This window comes from Trematomus bernacchii, unplaced genomic scaffold, assembly GCF_902827165.1.
Source record: "Trematomus bernacchii unplaced genomic scaffold, fTreBer1.1, whole genome shotgun sequence".
Taxonomy (NCBI): Eukaryota; Metazoa; Chordata; class Actinopteri; order Perciformes; family Nototheniidae; genus Trematomus; species Trematomus bernacchii.
In genome coordinates this window covers 1162050-1183501 of record NW_022987797.1, presented here as the reverse complement: position 1 = coordinate 1183501, position 21452 = coordinate 1162050, and the positions used below count along the sequence as shown (strand labels likewise).

General features: G+C 44.3%; 1 protein-coding gene across 1 annotated transcript in view; it reads left to right on the top strand.

The window, feature by feature from the left end:
• Positions 1-17543: 17543 nt before the first annotated feature.
• grip2b (glutamate receptor interacting protein 2b) overlaps positions 17544-21452 on the top strand; it is a 303981-nt gene continuing 300072 nt past the window's right edge. Inside the window, exon 1 of the mRNA XM_034149909.1 lies at positions 17544-17694. Within this exon, the coding sequence (XP_034005800.1) occupies positions 17544-17694 (151 nt within the window). The remainder of the gene's footprint in view (positions 17695-21452) is intronic.

The following is a 21452-nucleotide window of genomic DNA, read 5'->3' as shown; positions in this document are numbered from 1 at the left end:
AACTTCATGTTACTGTTGTTGAAATCTCTCCCCACTTTTGTCCGCACCCCCTAAATAAAATGACTTCCCAGTTCCCGCGGCTATGCTCGTGCATGACGAGTCTGGATCTCTGGATCTGCAATACGGTTATGGCTCTGAGTCCCCACGAGTCTGCAGGAAGTGAAGGAAGTTCCCTTGATTCAGTGAGTCAGGATTTGCGAATCTGAGTCTGCTGTTGACTCGTGCATGATGAGTCTGCCTGGATCTCTAGATCTCTGGATCTGCTATATGGTTACGGCTCTGAGTCCGCATGAGTCTGCAGGAAGTGTTACTGATCCGCGTCCACTCCCCTGAGCCAAACGATAACTTCTGGCAGCTATCCTACTTGCTAAAGGCTAGGCAGATGGACTGGGGTACGTTGTAATGTGATTTTACATGTTATAAGGAGAGTAGCGAGTGACGCAATTTATAGTTTTAATTTGTACGTCACCAGGTGTAGGACTCAAAGGACTCGGGTTAATGGAGAGGGGAGACTCGTCACGACCAGCTCATTACTAGGATCTGGGTTAATGATCCGGATGAATCAGGACTCACCCATCTCTAATAAATACACAAACAACAATGCATACTTACAGGTTGTGTACCCGAATCTCCCGCTGGTCCAAACAAAGTAGGAACAGCATCGTCCTTCAGTGTCCTACGCTGTGCATATCCGGCATGAATCGCTGCAATATTTGCGAAGCTTTGGTCCGTGAAATGCCGCGCACACAGTACAATACCGGCTCGAACATCTGAAGGAACAGTGTTAACAAGAAATTTCAACCACTGACTTCGTCGTGGTTCTGCCCTCGGTAAGGCATACATTGAAGATTTCCCCTCACAAGACAGGAAACAGACCCTCGTTGGCATGACTGGATACAGTTTTGAACTGAACCTGAGCTTCCAACAGTATATATGTTCGGCTGGCAGAGGGTGCGGCCATAGCTCTGGGCGTGGCTACTGGGTATCCCTACGTCACGATACCCAGGAAGAAAACATTGGAAAATGAGAAATCTCCAACGAGGCGTTTTGGAGAGGTCTTTTCTGTGTTAGAGTTTTACTCCCTACATGGTGTACTTTGAGGGTTTTTGACTCTGCAGACCGTTTACATGCATAAAACCTTCATAACACACAAGGGGACGGGTAACAGACCTTGCCGTGTTATCTATGATTACTATACGCCTTACATTCATAATTTCAGCCAGAGGGAGGGGAAGCAGCGCTGCGGAACAGCAGAGTGGCGAGTGAGAGCTGTCATCTTCACTTTACAAGCTTCAAAAATGTATTTATCATGTGATTTTGGAAATAAAAGTTTCATATTCTGAAAGCCAAGACTTTGTTTATTTAAAATCAAACAAAACACCCGAACCCCGAAAAATATTTTTTTTATGCAAATCCACGTTTATTTTGAACTGAGCCGTTGCGACTTCCGACTGATTTCGATAGAGCGGGTCACATATTACATTACATGTTACTTGTTAGACGCTATTATCCGAAGCGACTTACATACTCAATACTGTGGGCAATCCCCACAGGAGGAATTTGAGGTGAAGTGTCTTGCCCAGGGACACAACGACATGCTGACTGCAGTGGGGTTTGAACCTGTGCTCCCCTGATCTGAACACCAACGCACTAGTCCACTGCGCCACAGCCTCTCAAGACGTGACATGGATACAATATGTTTTCCTATCCCAACATGCATTGCGACTAAGAGCTCCAATCACAGAGCTTCAACGATAGCTCCGGATTATGGGTAGTGTAATGTTCTCGGCTTTCCAAAACTCAGAAAAAAGAAATGTGTCTCTCAGAATCGAAACGGAAAAACTCAAAAGCATTGTACAACATTTATACCAATTAATAATAGGACAAACTGATGTTTTTTAGTTGATGAATACTGCAGATATCACTGTAAAATCATTCGACAGGGAGGTACTATGAAAACGCAGAGACCGGAAATCCTGTTTTCACCCGGTGAGAGTGGACGATAATTTGACATGGACGCTGGTCAATAAAAATGAATAGGGAGAAAAACGTAGCAATCTCACAATTTCAGGGGGTGCACGCGGAGCAAACACTATAGTTAAAATACGTAGAATATACACGTCCTCCTGGCGAGACCTCCAATAATCTTCGTAGTATCTATCAAACTATAGATCCTACACATCCACTGGACGTAGATTTTAAAAGTGAAATGTACACTTCTCGCTAGAAATCTAATCAAAAAGCATTATAATGGCCAAACTATCCTACAATTTAGGATTTTCCACTAAAGATAAATCGGGTGTCGGTCATGTTTGTTTTTTCTCCCGCTGGGAAGTTTGCGATCACGTGACATGGACACTGGTCATTAGAAATGAATAGGAAAAAATATTGTATCCATGTCACGTCTTGAGAGGGTTATTTGTGAATACTACATCTTGCCCTGTGGACCAACGTAGCTATTTCACATTTTTTTGTCGGACTGGGTTGGACATGTTTCCATGCTTTTATGTTCAAAAAGCTCTTTGTTTTTCTCATACTGCCTGTGCTGCAGCACCTCTTTTCACCCTCTGTCTGAAACCAGAGCCCAGACTTCTCTGATTGGTTAGCTGGCTGGCTCTGTTGTGATTGTTACATAATGTTACATAGTGATGTCATTTTGGTATTTTAGCCTTTTAAACATGCTACCCACTACAGGAAATGGAAAAACCCCCAAAAGCTAAATAAAGCCTCTTCAAGTCCAGTGAGAAAAATGCAAATGACAGAATGACAGAGAGATTATTCTGTTTTAAAATACAGAGAACATTTTCTTTTAACCCAGTGGTTCTCCAACTTTTTCCGTTTTTTCGGAAGTCGGGCCCCCCCAACACAAATAGTCCAACACAAATAGTCACGTAATGGGCCAAGTTAACATTTATTAAAATACATCAATATGAACGTGAGCATTCCTTTAAAAAAAAAAAATCTCTTTGCTTGAACAGTGATAATAAAACAATGCTCCATAAGTCTGTGTGCTCCAAAAAATAAATACATAATACAATTGTGCAATCCCTTTGCTAGAACAATACGTTATAATACTTTGCCACTTTGCAATCTGTGCAAAAAAATGAAAAGAAAGAAAATGCTGATATTTGGCAAAAAAGTGTGTCTTATCACAGCATTAGTGGCTGCAATGAGCCTGTTTTGCACAGCACATTTCTTCAAAACGGGGTTGCAGGCTCAGTGGCGGCGTCAGAGATTTTCTTTTGGGGGTGCTGTGGGGTAGCTTGACGTTTCATAGAGGGTGCTCAAACATTTAGGGTTTCCCATTAATGTACTGGTCGCTACAGTTGAATTTTGTACTGCAACACTCCGCGACTGTTACAATGAAGGCTCGATAATCAGCTCACGGCATATAGGTATAAGCAGGGGTAAAGTGCTATTTTTATAAGTGTGGAGCGGACCTAACATCCTCTAGGGGGGTCCGAGGGAATGCTCCCCCAGGAAGATTTATTTTTAAATATTGAAGTTAAAAGCATCAATCTGGTGCACTTTGAGAGCAAAATGAAGAGATCTATGGATACATCTCTCAACACCCATATGAAACAGAACTGTAAACAGATTAACTTTTTACTCCCCTTTTAAACTGTATTCTTGTTTTACTGTCATAGTATTTCTGAAACTGTTTTTCATTTATTCTCTTATTTTTTTATACCTATAATGATCATATAAACGTGTGCCTCGGAAATAATTGTTTACATTAATCGTGACCAAACCGTTTGAGACCCACTGAGATAACTAATCTCAGTGGGTAATCTAAACACTGAGAGATTCCTTTACCTCACTGAGCTGAGGTTATCTGAGCCTCTCAGTCTGACAGGCGAGAGTTCTCCCTCCACCTTGTTGTTGAAAAAGCTCCTTATATCCGTTAGCGTAGCTAGCTAGCACCAGATGCTAACAACAACAATCTCCGGTACCGCTCTCTCTCTCTCGCTCGCACACGCACACAAAATGGCTCGTTCCACACACACACAGAGTCGAGCTTGAATGAAACACAGAGACCCAGACATACTTGTACTGTACTGTAGCATATTATTTTTGAATCAATCATTTTTCAAATTATGAATTTCACACATAGAAAAATAAAAAAGACATACATTTCTTGGGGGTGCTTAGGGGGTGCTATGGCTATCCTAGGGGGACCGGCAGCACCCCCTAGCGCCCCCCTGACGCCGCCTATTGACCTTCCATCCTCAAAATGTACATTACACACCAGTGTCCTACAGCACCCTCATAGGTTTCTAAGGTTTCTAAGTGTAACTTCCGCCGGTCATGCCGACGTCATAACAATTCTCTTTTCACATTTTTTTTTCATTATCATTAACCCGGATCCTAGTAATGAGCTGGTCGTGACGAGTCTCCCCTCTCCATTAACCCGAGTCCTTTGAGTCCTACACCTGGTGACGTACAAATTAAAACTATAAATTGCGTCACTCGCTACTCTCCTTATAACATGTAAAATCACATTACAACGTACCCCAGTCCATCTGCCTAGCCTTTAGCAAGTAGGATAGCTGCCAGAAGTTATTTGGCTCAGGGGACGCGGATCAGTGAAACTTCCTGCAGACTCGTGCGGACTCAGAGCCGTAACTGTAGCAGATCCAGAGATCCAGGCAGACTCATCATGCACGAGTCAACAGCAGACTCGCAAATCCTGACACACTGAATCAAGGGAACTTCCTTCATTTCCTGCAGACTCGTGAGTCGTGTGGACTCAGAGCCGTAACCGATCCAGCAGATCCAGAGATCCAGACCATACATCCATGATCCAGACTCGTCATGCACGAGCATAGCCGCGGGAACTGGGAAGTCATTTTACTTAGGGGGTGCGGACAAAAGTGGGGAGAGATTTCAACAACAGTAACATGAAGTTTTTCAAATCCACACCATTCGCAGCCCCGCCTCCAGCACCCCTACTTCCCACGGCTATTGTGCACGAGTCAACAGCAGACTCAGAGATTCGCAAATCCTGACTCACTATGCAAAACATAGCAGACTCGTGCGGACTCAGAGCCGTAACCGTATAGCAGCAGATCCAGAGATCCAGCAGACTCGTCGTCATGCACGAGTCAACAGCATACTCAGATTCGCCAAATCACAAAATAACCCTTTTTTTTTGTGATCAACATTTTTTATTAAAGCAAAAGACACTGTGTAGCGGAGGTTAATGTAATGTTAGTTTAATATGCTCGTGAACTGCAACAACTTTTCGGTTTCACCGGTAGGATTTCTACGCTCTTGGTGATGCTGACTCATATGACTCAAAGGACTCGTATGATCCGGACCTCTTCAATGACTGTCTCAGAAGACTCAGAGTCCGTAAAAGGATCCGGATTTGCCATCTCTAGAATGTAAGGCGTATAGTAATCATAGATTACATTACATGTTACTTGTTAGATGCTTTTATCCAAAGCAACTTACATACTCAATACTGTGGGCAATCCCCACTGGAGCAATTTGGGGTGAAGTGTCTTGCCCAGGGACACAATGACATGCTGACTGCAGTGGGTTTTGAACCTGTGACCCCCTGATCCGAACACCAAGGCTCTATCCACTGCGCCACACGCCTCCGCCTCATAGATAACACGGCAGGGTCAGTTACAGTTTGTTTTCATCTGATCTCAAATAAACAAAGTCTTGGCTTTCAGAATATGAAACTTGTTTCGGCAAATTCAGATAATAAATACAACTTTGAAGCTTGTAACGGCATAATTACAAGAGGAGAACGGAGTAACTTGACGTCACAGCAGGCATAACAACAGCTGGTGTTTCTCGTGAGCGTTTTCCACAATACACACAAACGCAAAATTACACAAACACACACACACTCGCGAGCTTCCCCCAGACCAGTAATCCAAACGAAAATATCTTCCCTCTGTAGTATTTTGATCATTTGCTCCGCTAATAATCAATCAGATCGATGGATTCCAGAGAAGAGGAAACTTTGAAGGCCTTTTTCTCAAAATGATGACTCGGTGATAGTCATTATATAATGTTACATATTTTGCTTAATATTTGGAGTACAAAAACAATCCTGATATCATTAGAAAGCTAGGAATCTCCTCTTTCCAACAGTGTATACAACTCAAAATGTGTCTTCGGGTCAATGCGACTGATTTCGATAGAGCAAGTCACATATGTATGCAGAATGCATGTATGTGTGAGAGAAAGTATAGTGGAAACGGAAGGAGTATAGTTGAAACGGAAGGCAGGTCATTATCGCGTTGTGATTGGCTCAGAAGGTCGAGCGGGGCGGGCTCATGTTCAGAACTTCGGATTCAAATCAACATGATAGAGGGAGATGAATCCGTGTATCCGGTTTTTTATATTTTTGTATATATCTGAGACCTATGCTATTGCCTAAAAATAGCATGATAGGTCCACTTTAACGTTTCTTCTCACCATAAAATCCTATTTTTGAATCTACAGTAAAAACACCCAATGGACAAGCTTAGAAACTGCCAACTACAGCCAAGTTTAACCCAATGAGGTAATACGTATCTTCATCGAAATTTCAAAATATGAAAATATAGAATAAGAACATTAACGGTAGCTGGTAGCTGGGTTGTTTCATGAAAAGTCCCAAGGATTCAGTTTCTATAAACATACATGTTAAAAAGACTTAACTATGTCATTAAGGGATGTTGTTTCCAACATGTCATATTTCCCAAACACACACACACACACACGCACACGCACGCGCACGCATGCGTCACACAGTTACAGAGACATGTGCATCGATGCAGAGATTTACAAAAGTGAGGAACACAGGTGCAAACAACAACAGCTAAGACAAAACCAAAAGATCAATCAAAGGATCAGCAAAAAAAGTGAATACTTGAAGGCTGCTGACTTTGAACAAACTTCTGTCCCAGCCTTCTCAACGCTACATCCCATATTTACGACAATAATATTATTTTTAAAACACAGGAGATGTCTTTGTGTGTTTTGATTTAGTTCAATTCCTGGTGTCTGCAAACAGGATGTGAAGCAACACAAACAGCATCCACTAACATATGGCCTTTTGAGGAATTCAGCTGATGTCAATGGGGCACCTTGTGATTAACTTTAAATCTGAACATCTCATATTTCTGCATATTCACTTTTGCATATAGCCTTTGGAGTAAGCACCCAGGGAACCAGGCTTTTCAAAACATCCGTGTGCCATATTGGCAAACCACAAGACACAAGCTCATGACCCATTTCCTGGTTCCACATTGCTCTACATTCACTTCAACTTTTCTATTTCTTGCTTCGGATGGTGGGTTGACTGATTGGTTGATTTCACATCGCAAAAAGTAATGTATCCAGATTCAAAAACTTGTGGGATAGCACATATACTGTATACCGTAAACTCAACTTGAAAAACTATATTACCGAAGCGACTACAACTTCTACCTAATATGCCAAACAGTTCTGACTGACATCCAATACATTTGGAATACAAATATAAACTAGGACATGGTAAAGACTGGAGTTTTCATGCTTGGAAGGATAAGCAGAAGCAATTTTGAATGTAGTTCAGATAAAGTCAATTACACATTTATTTGTGCTGAGGAGTGGATATTGTTAATCCTTAGACCCGTTGACAGGAATAATAAGATATTCAAGTTATTCATCAAAAAGTGAAAAGGGGTTTCAAATAACAGTTGAGCTAATATAAGCTCCAACTCTATTGGTAACATGTTACCACTTGCTTGTTAGCACTAGATCGCTTCCTCAAGAGTTAATTATTTCTGCAATTTACATACACCATTGTAATAACCTTTTGTATTTTCTTTTTATTTCTACATGCACTATTGTTATTTATTTTTATGTCGAGAGTATATTGTGTGTGGCATTGATGGAGGACCTTGAGTCTTAAGATTTCCATTGCCAAAACTATGCCGTGTTGTGCATATGACGATAAAGCATTTTAATTTAAATCTAATTGTGATTTATGTGAAATTAACAAGTTCTCATTGGCTTGTACTTTGTTGGCATACACTCAGAGCTCAAACCATGTTCACCCAATCAATGTGGCAGCAATTGTTAGATTGATGTTAATGTTTTAATCATATCTGAAATAATACATCTGAAATAGCTTTTGTTTTGGGGGGGGGGGGGGGTGAGTCATTCTGAGAGTTTTTTATTTAGCTTTTTTTACCTCTTTAATTTTTTTGGCATTGCATGTTGCCAAACCTGCTCAATAGTTGCTCATTGGATGGTTAGAAAGCCACTATGATGCTAGATGAATTATACATTGAAACCGCATTAGATCCTGAGCTAATCATATTGTATTCCAATATGATAATGGGTAAGGTTAGTTTATTTTAATTGTTCTATGATATATTCCAAAGAAAGCTAGTCGGTAGTGTAACTCTAGGCTAAATGTGTTAAAACTAATTTAAAGTGGACCTATCATGCTATATTTAAATGATATATTGTAGGGCCATACCTATATAAGGTATATTTATACGTTTCTGTTTTCAAAATACCAAACAGATCATGCATTTTAGCCATGCCTTATTTCGCTCTATTTGCTGTTCTCCAGCCCTGTTTTTGCAGGGGGCTGATTCTGTGAGCTGCAGCTGACCATGCCCCCCTGCAGGAGAGGGGAGCACGCTCTGATCAAGTCAGAAGAGGGGGAGAAAAATAGATCTCCGTCCTCCGTGTTTTATTATAGCCTATTATTATATAGAGTCGTTATTCATTTGTTTTAAAGCTCAATAAATAACAAAGAAGACCTTTGACCGGCACTTTTCAAATTTTGTCCGGAAGATTTAAACTTTAACGGACATCTTGACCGGCGAAAGAAAACCTAACTGAAACTCTGCCGCACGGTCCCCTCGTTCCTTGGAAGAGTGTTTGTCATCTGCTGGTGGACTAACCGGAGAGAATTACAGTGCTTGCCTCGACGGGGAGGGATTGCATTGAATTAAAGCAGCAGGAGCAAACGCTTGCCTCGGGGAGGGAGAAAAAAAGCCACAGCGGAGAATAAACAGAAGGGTAACCATGGTAACCATGCGCGGGAAGTCTTCTTCGCTGCTTTTGTGGCAGACTACAGCGCCACTTACAGGCCTGGCATATGTACTACAGCGTCTCCAGCGCTTTCGAGCGGCAATGGCCGGCCGTGGCCCAACCCCACATTCCCCTGATAGGTGGAGAGTTGGCCCAATAGCCGTAGCGCCACCGTCCTGACGTCAGGACAGTGTTCAAATCTGGATCAGTTTTTATCAGATCTGTTGCAGCCCCTTTTTTAGAGATTTGGGTATGGAGGAAAATAGAGAGGGTTGTGTTTTCTGACACTTGGTGAGTTCCCTGGAACACCGGGGACACATATTCATGTATAAAAGACGTACAAAAGTGCATTTTGCATGATAGGTCCCCTTTAAGTGTTACATTCTGTTTTCCTAAACCCTCTAAAATAACCCATTATATAAGGACTAACACAAAGCCTGCTCTTCTCACAGGGCCTTATTGTATCTTAAGTATTGTACCTTCCCTCCCTTGTCCATCAATCACTCCCACTCTTTCGTTAGCTTTTGTTTTATGCCTCGGTCTCGGCCATCTTGTCAAGCAATGATCTAAGTCTAAGCAGTAGGATTGTCCCCTAAGTAGTCAATTATAATGTAGTGCAAACTGCAGTGAACTGATGAAGTGACAGGCTTCCTAATTGCCAGACACCTTGGAGTGTGTGTGACGTTTCCTGAGGCGGATTTAGATGTGAAACAAGAAAGGAAAATCTGCAGAGTTAATTAATGTCAAACAACTTTCAGTGACTGTCTTGGCATCTGCTTTGTGAATGTGACTTTTGACGCGGAGGACATTCAAAACAAGAACATGCTGACAAAATGTACCGTACCAGATTAAAGAGTTTAAATCGGATTAGGCCTTGTGCTATCTCAGCATAGAGATTTGTTCAGATTATGAGACATCTGCTTCTGGTATTTTGGGTGCTATTCAAAACCAGTTTAAGTGAGAGAAATATTATCTGTTAGCGTCGCAAAAGAAACCTAACATTTCCACCATTGTATTTGAATGGAGACATGACATCTTAGCGGTGCATATCTCGATACCCTAGACAAATTGAATACGTTCGAGAATATTTTTCTGCAGGAACCAATGTTTTAAGACAATGGTTTGATTTCAAATAAAAGAAACTAACAGATATGTATACTGTTACCCTAAAGGTCTTCTCATATCTTCAATCTGCCCACATTTTGATCAGATCCCAAAATGCTCATAGGCTGATTGGAACCTGATCAAATGTACAAATTAAAACAGCATGTACCAACGTTTTGAGCAATGGCGCTATTCAAACTACAATACATCATTTTTTGATAATGCTGGAGTGTTGTGTCTCGTCAAATGTGTTAGTTATGTTTATGTATTTTGTCTGTCATTTCCTGTTTTATTTTGTACTTACCTCTTGTCTTTCATTTCTGGCCCTGTTTCTTCCTCCCCTTGTGTGTTGTTCCCGCCATCATCAGTGTCTGCCCCGCCCCTGATTGTTTCCACCTGTTCCCACTCACCTCATGTTTAAATAGTCCTGTCTCTCCCCTGTCCTGTGTCAGTTCGTCTTGTTTGTTTTCCCGAATGGTCGTGCCATTCAGCTAAGAAAAGATCGCTTTCACTCATGTCAGGCTTTGTTGTTTTGTTAATTTTATAGGCTTAAGTTTCTTTCTTAAGTTCTCTTTTTGTTATGCATAGTTTTTCCTCCTTTTGAGCGCTTTTTGTTAATTCCAGTACCTACTCTGTTAAAAGGAATTTCCCGATCTTTGAAATTAAAGGTACTTTTTTTACATTTAAGACTTTGCCTCTGGGTCGTGCATTTGGGTCCATCAGTTTGTGTCGAGGTCCTGACAGAACGAACTGACCAAAAATGGACCCAGCCGACCCAAAAGCGCTCCAGACTGCATTGTTTGCCCAAGGCAGCCTAATTCACCAGCATCAAGAGCAGCTAACAGCTATTGGGCACGGAGTAAGAGGTTTGTCGGACCGCCAGTAGGGTTATCAGACCGCCGTAACCGCACAGGTCTATCAGCTGGCGACACAGCTTCAACAAATCCTCACCCGTGTAGAGACTCCAGATGTGCCGACGGCGCCACCTCCCGTCGATCCTGCAGCCGGCCAGGCCGAGGTTCGCTCAGCATTTGTTCCATTTCGGTTGGCATCACCAGAGAAGTTTTCCGGGGAGTCTGGAAACTGCAGAACGTTCCTGGTCCAGTGTGATCTTCATTACAAACACAATCCAGCGGCGTTTGTTTCCGAGGAAGCCAAGATCGCCTTCTTGGTCGCCTTCTTGGTCTCCCACCTCACCTCAACACTCTCGCGTTGATAGACGCATTTATGAACGGACTGTCAGATCCCATAAAGCAGGGGTCGGCAACCCCTGGCACGCGTGCCAGCATTGGCACGCGGCACCGTAACCAGTGGCACACTAGGAATAAGTGGAATAAGTGTGCAAAATATTTAAATTGTATTTTCGGATCCTGAACGAGACCGCCGCCAGAGCGCGTCTCCCCGTTACCTGCAGAAGGAAGCCATGCACGCAGCGCAGCCCCGCTCTGTTTAACTCCAGGTGACTTTCTGCCGCTTTCCTCCGTGGTGCAGGGCTGATCGTTTCACCACAGAGGAAAGCACTTCACAAATTGCAGTACCCATAAGGAGCTGTACAAATGCCGCAGTTTTTGCGTGGCTGTGTCTTTAGTTGAAAGCCCAGTGGCGATCTGCTCATCTCTCATTGAAATAATATGCTACAAAGGGGCGGACTGGCCATCTGTGTGTTGAACTTTCCTGTCGGCTCCCAGACCGTAGTCGAGGAGGGCAGAAGCAACAAGCTTCAGGTTCAATAACCCACTTTAGCTTAAATGACTGGAGAGAGGCGAGCTCTTCTTGGGAGGCCGTTGCATTTATTTAGCTGTTCTTCTGTTTCACAAAATACATCACAGACCTCTGTTTTTCTGCTGCCTCGTTTCACTTCCAGAAACATACACACGCTCGCTCACTCTCTCTCTCTCTTAAAGGAACAGCAATCTCATCTCACTCTGCATGACCCTAATATCATAACATGTGTGTTCTGGAGAATCACAAAACGGACGATCGTCCTTATTATTATGCCGTTTAAACCAATTATTTAAATGTGTTTGTTAAATTCGGCATCAGGTAAGTTGCGCTGACAGGTCCACACACATTAATTTCCATGGCCACTCGAGTGGATAATCGCCTCAGAGAGAGGGAGAGAGAGAGGCGTTGAGCCACACCTAGACCTCCAAGCCACCAGGGGCGTTTTCCTGGGAATTCTTCCTCATGGATTCCGCCGGTTTCTGCAACTCCAGGAACAGCGCCTCCACAAGCACGGGAGGAACCCATGTAGCTGAGAAGGACCAGGATTTCCCCAGAGGAAAGACGGCGCCGACTACAGGAGGGAAGGTGTTTTTACTGTAGACGTCCGGGCCACCAGCATGCCGCATGTCCGGGAAAAGGACAAGCTCACCGGCTATGAGGAGGGCGCTGGTGAGCAAATTCCCCTCGAAATACCCTCCACGCACACCTATTCAGGTAACACTCATAGTTAACAACCAAGAGCACACACTAGAGGCACTGATTGACTCTGGGGCCGACGAGAGTCTTATAGATTGGGAGCTAGCCAAACTACTTAACCTTAAGACTATTCCTTTGGCCCACCCCATTAATGCCAGCGCATTAGACGGCAGACTAATGTGTCAAGTCACGGATCATACCGAGCACGTTCAGGTAGTGATTCAGAATCATTCAGAAATGTTACAAAGTCCCTGATCAGAGTTTTATCAATGATAAGTGCGGGAGCTACCCATAAGCGCTCCTCAGGACCGTATCCCTCCCATTCGACCAGGTATTGATGTCCTCTGCCCCGCTTGCGGACCGCTAGTAGCTTCCTGACCGTGTATACCGGGCGTCCGTCGATGATCCGGGGTGGTGGAGGGGCCTTAGAGGTGGGAACCAGGGCGCTCTCCTGAACAGGCTTGATTTTGCTGACGTGGAACGTGGGGTGGACCTTGAGAGACCTGGGGAGTCGGAGACGCACCGCGACAGGGTTAATAATGTTCTGAATTGGGAAAGGACCCACAAACCTTGGTGCCAACTTCCTGGAATGAACATGTAGGGGTAAGTCTTTAGTGGATAACCAGACACGCTGACCCGGGGGCAATCTGCCGCTGCCTTCATCCTAGCGGATGTCCGAAGGAGTGCCTGCCGAGCTCCGGCCCAGACCTTCCGACAACGTCGGACCATGGCGTGCGCAGACGGGACTCTGACCTCCTCCTCGTTGGCTGGGAACAGCGGAGGTTGATATCCATAGGCGCACTGGAAGGGGGAGAGACCTGTAGAAGCCGAGGGAAGAGTATTGTGGGAGTATTCCACACAGGCTTGAATATGAGTTGGTCGCTCCATGACCTCGGGCTCTGGGACACGAGGCATCTGAGGCAGGTCTCGAGGTCCTGATTTAGGCGTTCTGTCTGGCCATTGGACTGGGGGTGGTAGCCGGAAGACAGGTTGATGGTGGCGCCTAGGAGCCGGTAGAATTCCCTCCAGAAGACGGAGATGAACTGGGGACCTCGGTCGGACACCACATCACTGGGGAAACCATGAATCCTGAATACGTGGGTTAGCATGACCTCTGCCGTTTCCTTGGTAGAGTTAACCATCTTGGTGAATCGGTCTACTACCGTCAGAACGGCAGTGTTACCCTTAGAAGGCGGTAGTCCGGTGACGAAGTCCAGCGAGATAAGGGCGTTGGGGCAGAGGCTGAAGTAGACCCATCGGAGCCAGGGATGAGGTCTTGTTACGGGCGCACACGGGACAGGCAGCCACGTATTCCGTCACCTCCTTCACCATGGCTGGCCACCAGAAACACTGTCTTATGGTGAACATCGTTCGCCGGATACCTGGATGACATGTGAGCTTAGAGGTGTGAGCCCAGTGGATTACCTTGGAGCGTAACGACACAGGGACAAACAGACGATTATTCGGACACCGACTAAGTGCTGGGCTCACAACATTAGCCTCACATCATTTTCTATCTGCCAGGAGACCGCCCCAACCACACAGTTCAGTGGAAGGATTGCCTCTGGTTCCTTGGCAGTAGGCTCTGGCTCATAGAGTCGTGACAGTGCGTCTGGTTTTCCATTCTGAGTACCCGGTCGGAAGGAAATCGTGAATTTGAATCTGTTAAAGAACAGAGACCAACGGGACTGACGTGAATTAAGTCTCTTGGCTTTCCTGATATACTCCAAGTTCTTATGGTCTGTCCAAACAATGCCCTCCACTGCCTCTAACGTACTGGGTACTCTTGGTTTGGACCATTAACACACATATCCCACTCTATATTGCAAATGTACTCATCTACTGCAGTATATGCGAGTAGGCACCTTGGGAAAGAAAACAAAACCCCCCAAAAAAACATACTTCTGAATTTAGCACTTACTGTAGATGTCAACAGTTTAAAGGAGCTCATGGGTTTAAAAGCATTAGATTAGAACATTTGTTTCATACCAATTCTATGTTTGAATCGATAGTGACAACTTCCTGCAGAGCTACAGCAGGAGATTATAAGTGCATGCTGTAAAGAGCATTTGTAGTGTTGATGAGTAAAGTCTGCACTGCATCACTGAAAAAAACCAGACGATTAGTCATAGACCGAAATGCATGCACACACATCCCTGTATAGGTCCTATTTCGTTTCAAAAGAGGGATGGTGTGAATAATAAATGAGCTGGTAGGGGAAAGTTAAAGTGAGTAGAAGGAGAGGTATAGGACAAATTATACCTGTGAACTGCAGAGCAAACACTTTCGGTCTCTCATGGGTTGCATACACACACACACACACACACACACACACACACACACACACACACACACACACACACACACACACACACACGTATGTATACAGCATTACGTAACCTGAGAATGCTTATGAAGATTTTCCAGCTTCTTCTCCCTGAGTGACATACAAATACTTTCAGGTGCGTTCACACACAGACGCACACACACACTGTGAGCGTGAACAAAGGATGGAGGATGAGAGAACCAGGCCGTGTTCCAGAAATTTCAGAGGCTTTTTCTCTCAGTTTGACTGAAAAACTTCTACCAGAGTGAGCAGGGTGAGATTGAGAAAAAAATGTGCCATACAGTGAGAGGGAAATATAGATGGGGATGTCATTGAGTGGTAATGACAGAGACCTCGTGTAAGAATAAGTATGGAAAAACCTGAAGTTAACCTGTTAAGCCCTGAGCCTGTTTTTCAGGTCTCAGGCTCGAAAATGACATTCCCAGAACAAATGACTGTATCTTCACTTCTAAAAGGGGTAAATTAATAATCTTTTTTCTCAAAGTAATGATAAACCTGTGCGTTGGATGTAGAAAAGTCAGAATCAATATTGAATTTTTTTATTTGAAAGTAAATTCAGATTGAACATAGTAAAAAAATGTAAATTATAGTGTCCGTCCAAAAGAAAAACATTACATATAGGGAAAACCACCCTTGAATGATGGGATAGTAGACTAAAAGCTTTAGGAATCCAAACTATAACATATAAGTACCCTGTATCAAGATTGATGCAAATCAAGTGAAATTTGACCTTTTGAGAGAGATTTAGAAAGAAAAAAAACACTTCTGGGATCATTTGGGTGCATTTTCCATATCTCTGGAACCCATCGGTCAATTTTGATGATTGACACCTCTTTTTAACCGTTAGAGCCAATAGAATCGAGGGGAAGTTCCTAAAATCCATCTAAACATTACCCATTGGTGAATAGAGTGATGCGCAGCCAGAATGCCCAAAACCGGAAGCTGTCATACACTCTCAGCTATCATAGCAGCTATATATGAAAACTCAGTTTTTGCCATAAATATGAAGATGGATTATCAGTAATCATTTCATAGTGACACAGACACATTGGATTAACCTATGGATTAACCTTCAGCAGCGTTTTTATGCATTTTAATGCCATTGAACACAACTTTTGATCAGAACAACAGCTAAGGTAAGACTATGTCCCGTTTTTGCTCTGTAAAGCTACGTTGTGTGATGTCTGGGTTAGCTTCCCCTGCCGCGGGTTTTGATCGCACAGTGATGATACTATTACCCCTAGAATATGTGGAATCTCAGCTTGCTAGCTTGTTTGTGCAGATCCGATAAGTAATCAAGTATTTCTACCGTGAGTTCTGTGCAAAGTGCGTTAGCATTTTTTCACTCAGGGCTCATTTAGACGCTTCTTGTGAGACTTGTGTTTTGTTTTGGTAAAAATGGTTCATATCGTCAGTTAGCTGAGTTTATTCCTGTTAAGTGGGTATGACACATTAATAGGTTGTTAAATGTTAAGAAGCCCTGAGACACAGTTTCGTGAAAGAAATACCCGCATCCGGGCTTAACAGGTTCTAGAAGTGTGTTGTCTTGCCTGCTTAAACCGGTAATGTGCATGCATGTGTGTGTGAATGTGTGTGTCTCCAGAGTAGATGATGAGCTTATTATGGAAAGACACGAATCAGAGATCAAAGAACAGATGAGAACACGCTAAGGGAAGGAGGGAGAGAAGAAATTAGAAAAAGATAGACAAAGAGAAGAAGGATGTTGAAAGATAAACAAAGAGGGTAAGTTAGGATGAAGGAAGGATAGGAAGGACGCTTAGGGTCAAGGCACCAAGTGGAGTAGGATTGATAAGAGGGGAGGAATATATGGAAGAGGTAGGACAAAGAAGAAACAATAGAAAAAAGGAGGGAGGAAGACATGGATTGATTGTAATCAATCAGCTGGGGCTGCACTGTGGTGGTGTGTGTGTGTGTGTGTGTGTGTGTGTGTGTGTGTGTGTGTGTGTGTGTGTGTGTGTGTGTGTGTGTGTGTGTGTGTGTGTGTGTGTGTGTGTGTGTGTGTGTGTGTGTGTGTGTGTGTGTGTGTGTGTGTGGCATAGTGCAAGAGAACCCCAAAAGATAGCACCATGCTGAGTGTTCTTAAATAAAAGGAAGTTGCATCGTTTATTTCTCCGCTCTGTTTCTCTGGAAGCACCAGCTGAGAGTTTTGAAGGATTGATGTGGGAGGTGACGAGGTGGGGGAGCAGAGGGAGAGGGAGAAGTCCTCTCCCTTCCTCCCTCTCCTCTCCCTCAGTGTCTCACTTCTCTCGTCGCTTCGCTCAGCGGAATTCTGCGAGCTGAAGAGGAGAGGAAAGAAAGGCGAAAAGGAGAGTGTTTGTGGGACTAAGCAACTAAGTGCTGCGGACAAATCAGAGGTGCAGAATCTGTGAACAAGGAAGAGGGATCTTGGAAAGCAAGAAAGCCACTATTTTAGAAAGATGAGGGAAGAGGGGGAGACGAGAAACAAGTAAGTGTGGGAAGTTATCGAGATTTCCAGAAAGACAGATTTAGAAAAGAAGAGGAGGAAGTGGCCGACGAAGAACAAGCGAAAGAGTGAGAAGAAAGGGGGAAAGGAAGGAGGAGAAACAAGAAGTCTACCAACACTTGAACCTCTGTCCGACATCCATCATCCAGGATGGACAAAGTGGAGCGAGTTATGAAGATGGTGAAGAGGATGTCGCCCAGGAAGAAAAGGAGAGAAGGAGGGAAAACCGGGGGACCGGGAGATCTGGAGAGCCCGGATACTTTGTGTGACGAACTCTGCCGCTTCAGCCTCTGCATCAGTGGTGAGAGGTCGCACGGCTGTGTGTGTGTGTGTGTGTGTGTGTGTGTGTGTGTGTGTGTGTGTGTGTGTGTGTGTGTGTGTGTGTGTGTGTGTGTGTGTGTGTGTGTGTGTGTGTGTGTGTGTGTGTGTGTGTGTGTGTGTGTGTGTGTGTGTGTGTGTGTGTGTGTGTGTGTGTGTGTGTGTGTGTGTGTGTGTGTGTGTGTGTGTGTGTGTGTGTGTGTGTGTGTGTGTGTGTGTGAAGTTGGGTGTTCATGAATGATATCATGGCGTGTGTTCTTGTGAGTGTGCATGCTAAAACGAAAAAGCAGTGTTTCTGCATTACGGAACATGCAGTATATTGCTTGCATGGGTTCAAAATATCAAATATGTGTGTACTGTGTTCCTATTTGAACAACAAGGCATATGTTTGTTGGTGTGTATTCCAGAAAGTCATGTTCTTCTCTTGCTCTTGGGACTGTTCTATCTCACACAGGCTCCGCTCTCTACTGGACTCTATGGGTACTACTCTCATCAATGATACGCGAGCGTTCACACACTGAAGTTGTATAAACGTAGCCGGCCAATCAGGGCGAGCCTACCTGAATGCGCGCGCATATAAGGCAGCTACACCTCCTGACTGTCATCATCTCTTCAGCGAGCAGGACAACAACTGACAGAGAAAAGTAAAACGTTTGAAAGAAGAAGAAAGAAGTTATCATACCTTCATGGAGTCGCCACTTCTAGAGACCCGAGCCTGCCCTTCGGCCCTGGCTTAATAGCGGGTGCCGATCCCCACCACCTCTGCTTCGAGTGTTTGGGGGACCAGGATATGGCCGAGGCGGTGCCATTCACGTTCGCCATTCCAGCGGGGAGGAGGATGACGAGGACTTCTCGTTGGCGGGCACTTCCGGGTCCGGCGTCCATGGAAGTCCACCGCCCAGGTCTGTTCGCCAGGACTTCCCCCTGGTGATGACCATGGCGGCGGAGCGTGTAGGGCTACCGCTCCCCCCACCACTGCCGCCGAAACCGGTGAGCCGCCTCCGCCAGGGGTTCTACGGCCCGGTCCGCCCGGCGCAGCCAGCCTTCATTTCGCCCCCGTTGCCAGATATCTGGCAGTGTGTGGAGGCATCGTGGCGACAGCCACTGAAGGTGAAGGCTCCAGTGGCTGCTTTGCCGGCCTTCGTTTAGATCCACAATTCCACATTTCCCCATAATGTCTAGTTGAAATCGGCAAGATCCGTTTCATACGATGTTAACTGGGCACCCATTATGAGACACGATTCCCCACTCGCCGCCCCAGTAAAGGAGGCAGCCAGTGGGCTAGAGTGTGATAAACCGCAGGAAGTGCTGTCAAAGCACTATGCGGGTGCAGGGACATTAGGGCCGGCGTGTTGTTGTCAGAAAACACAACTCGCCTAGTGTAATAGCTCCGATTAATGCATTTCACCGTCTGTGTGAAGACGGCATTATGACGGAGCGCGCGACCCCGCGAGAGCGTGCCGCGGTGCGTTCAAGGACCTCAGTAGAAAATCGGCCCTTTCTGTGTCAGCTCCCCATGGCCCAAACTTCCTTTTATGGAAGGTTTGGCGGCAGAGTGGGCAACCAGAGAGTACCACAGCTTCTTAGCTGCGGCTCCACAGCTGCTTGCATGTCCCCTAACACAGTTTTATGGGGAATGGAAGCTCAGCTGTGTACTGACAGAGTGGATGGACAGGACACTGAAACTGGGTTACCAACCCAGTCTCACATCTAAACGTGTAATAACTATGTTGGTCCACAACTTGGGACGTAGTATTTCTACAAAAACGCCTCTGAAATTTTAGGATCCCTACGTTTTTTTCCACCATTCATTTCCAATGGCTGGCGTCTATGTCACGTGATGTTAACATTGGTACAATACATACGTTGGTAGCTATGAGGCAAACATATTCTATACACAAGTAGTTTTAATAGACCACTAAGACACTGGTTTGTTTTAATCATGACCACAAACCTTCTCTCAGCATCTTTAGTCACAACAGATCGTTAGACCTTAACCATGGATTTGGCATATAAGAAAACACTCATGCGAGTAATTTACTGGAATGATGTGTATGGTGCTGGATAGGGATCGACCGATATGGCTTTTTCAAGGCCGATACCGATACCGATACCGATTATTAGTAATCAAGGAGACCGATAACCGATATTTGGAACCGATATACATTTGCAGTAAAATCAGAAAATCTTGGTGTCAAAATGTAGAATAACACAAACTCCAACACAACTTCTTTGAAATGCATTTAAGCATATATTATGTTTAATGAACTTTTAAACATCTTACAACTGGTTTCCTCTCTGTGCCCTTTTCTTTAGTGCAGCCATCTGCAATGAGTTGGAGAGAGACAGAGAGTTAAAAGTGGGGCTGCAGGCTGACATGCTTAACTAATAATAATGCTTCATTTATTATATCAAAACAATGCCTGTCTATCTAGCATAAAATCCCAATAAGCTGCTAGCAACTGCAAAACACTAGTGCTAGCTAATGTTTTGCAAAATATTAAAAGTGAGGCTATTACAGTAGACCTAACGTTAGTCTAGTAGCCTCACTTCTAATATTTTGCTAAACATTTGCTAGATACATGTTGGCTAGCTAATGAGCTTCACATATCAACCTGAAAAACTGTGAGGCTCCACTCGCAGCCCCCCCCCCCCCCTGGCTCCCGCCCGGAAAATCTTCAGTGTTGATTGACACTTCAGTAATAACCTATCAGATAGCGCTGTGGGCGGGACAATGCTCGTGTACACAGAGTGGTGACTGCAGCCAGAGAAACGGCCGCATCAGAGCCAAAGTTTTATCGGCAATTTGATAAAAAAAATGCCGATACCGATAATCGGTCAAATGCGGAATATCGGCCCCGATAATCGGCCAGGCCACCCTAGTGCTGGACAGTGGTTTAGTGGGGATTTTTTTTACTGGGTGGACGCTATTTTAATTAGGTCATCCCAAACAATGCCACAAGTGCGCACGCGCGCAGTGCACTCACAAAACGGGCAGACAGGTCTACAGAAACGACCGGTATGCTTAGTCCTACTTTAGTTACTGTACTGCAAAAAGCAGACGGCGCTGCGCTCAACACACACAGACTTTTTTATTATAATTACTGTGAAATGTATTATGTTTTCGTCATTATTACAACAAATGCACACTTGCAACTGATAACACTGGCAATGATTTCATATTTATTAGACTATTCAAAAAAAATCATGCTTCATAAAAGTGGGGGCTCCAAATAAGTGGGGGAACGGCGATCCCCCGCGTCCAACGACCACTACACCACTGGTGCTGGAAACCAATACCGGCTTCCAAAAGGCAAACATGAGAATACACACTGGACACCAGCATATCACTTAGAGACAGACTACCAACAACTTTACACACAACCTGCATGTCTTTGGACTTTTCAGTCTTATTTTGTTGATGTTAGTTCTTTCACCCATTGTTAATAATTGTACTGGCTAATAAAGGCCTTCTGATGTCTTATTTGAACGTATAAAACATAAAAAGTCCAGTAAGCCTGCTTATCTCCAATAAGTTACACAATGTGACTACTTTGTATCAGCAATGACATTTTGGAAAAACAAAGACCTGATGCTTCCCACGCTATGCTAATGCTTTTCAATTGCTTTTAGTAATTTGCCCAAAGTGGCTCAATTGTGACAAAGATGTGCACACATTCAGTTTCATATATGTTATTCAGGAGCACTCTGGTACTGCTGAGATGTTCAAGACACTTTCTC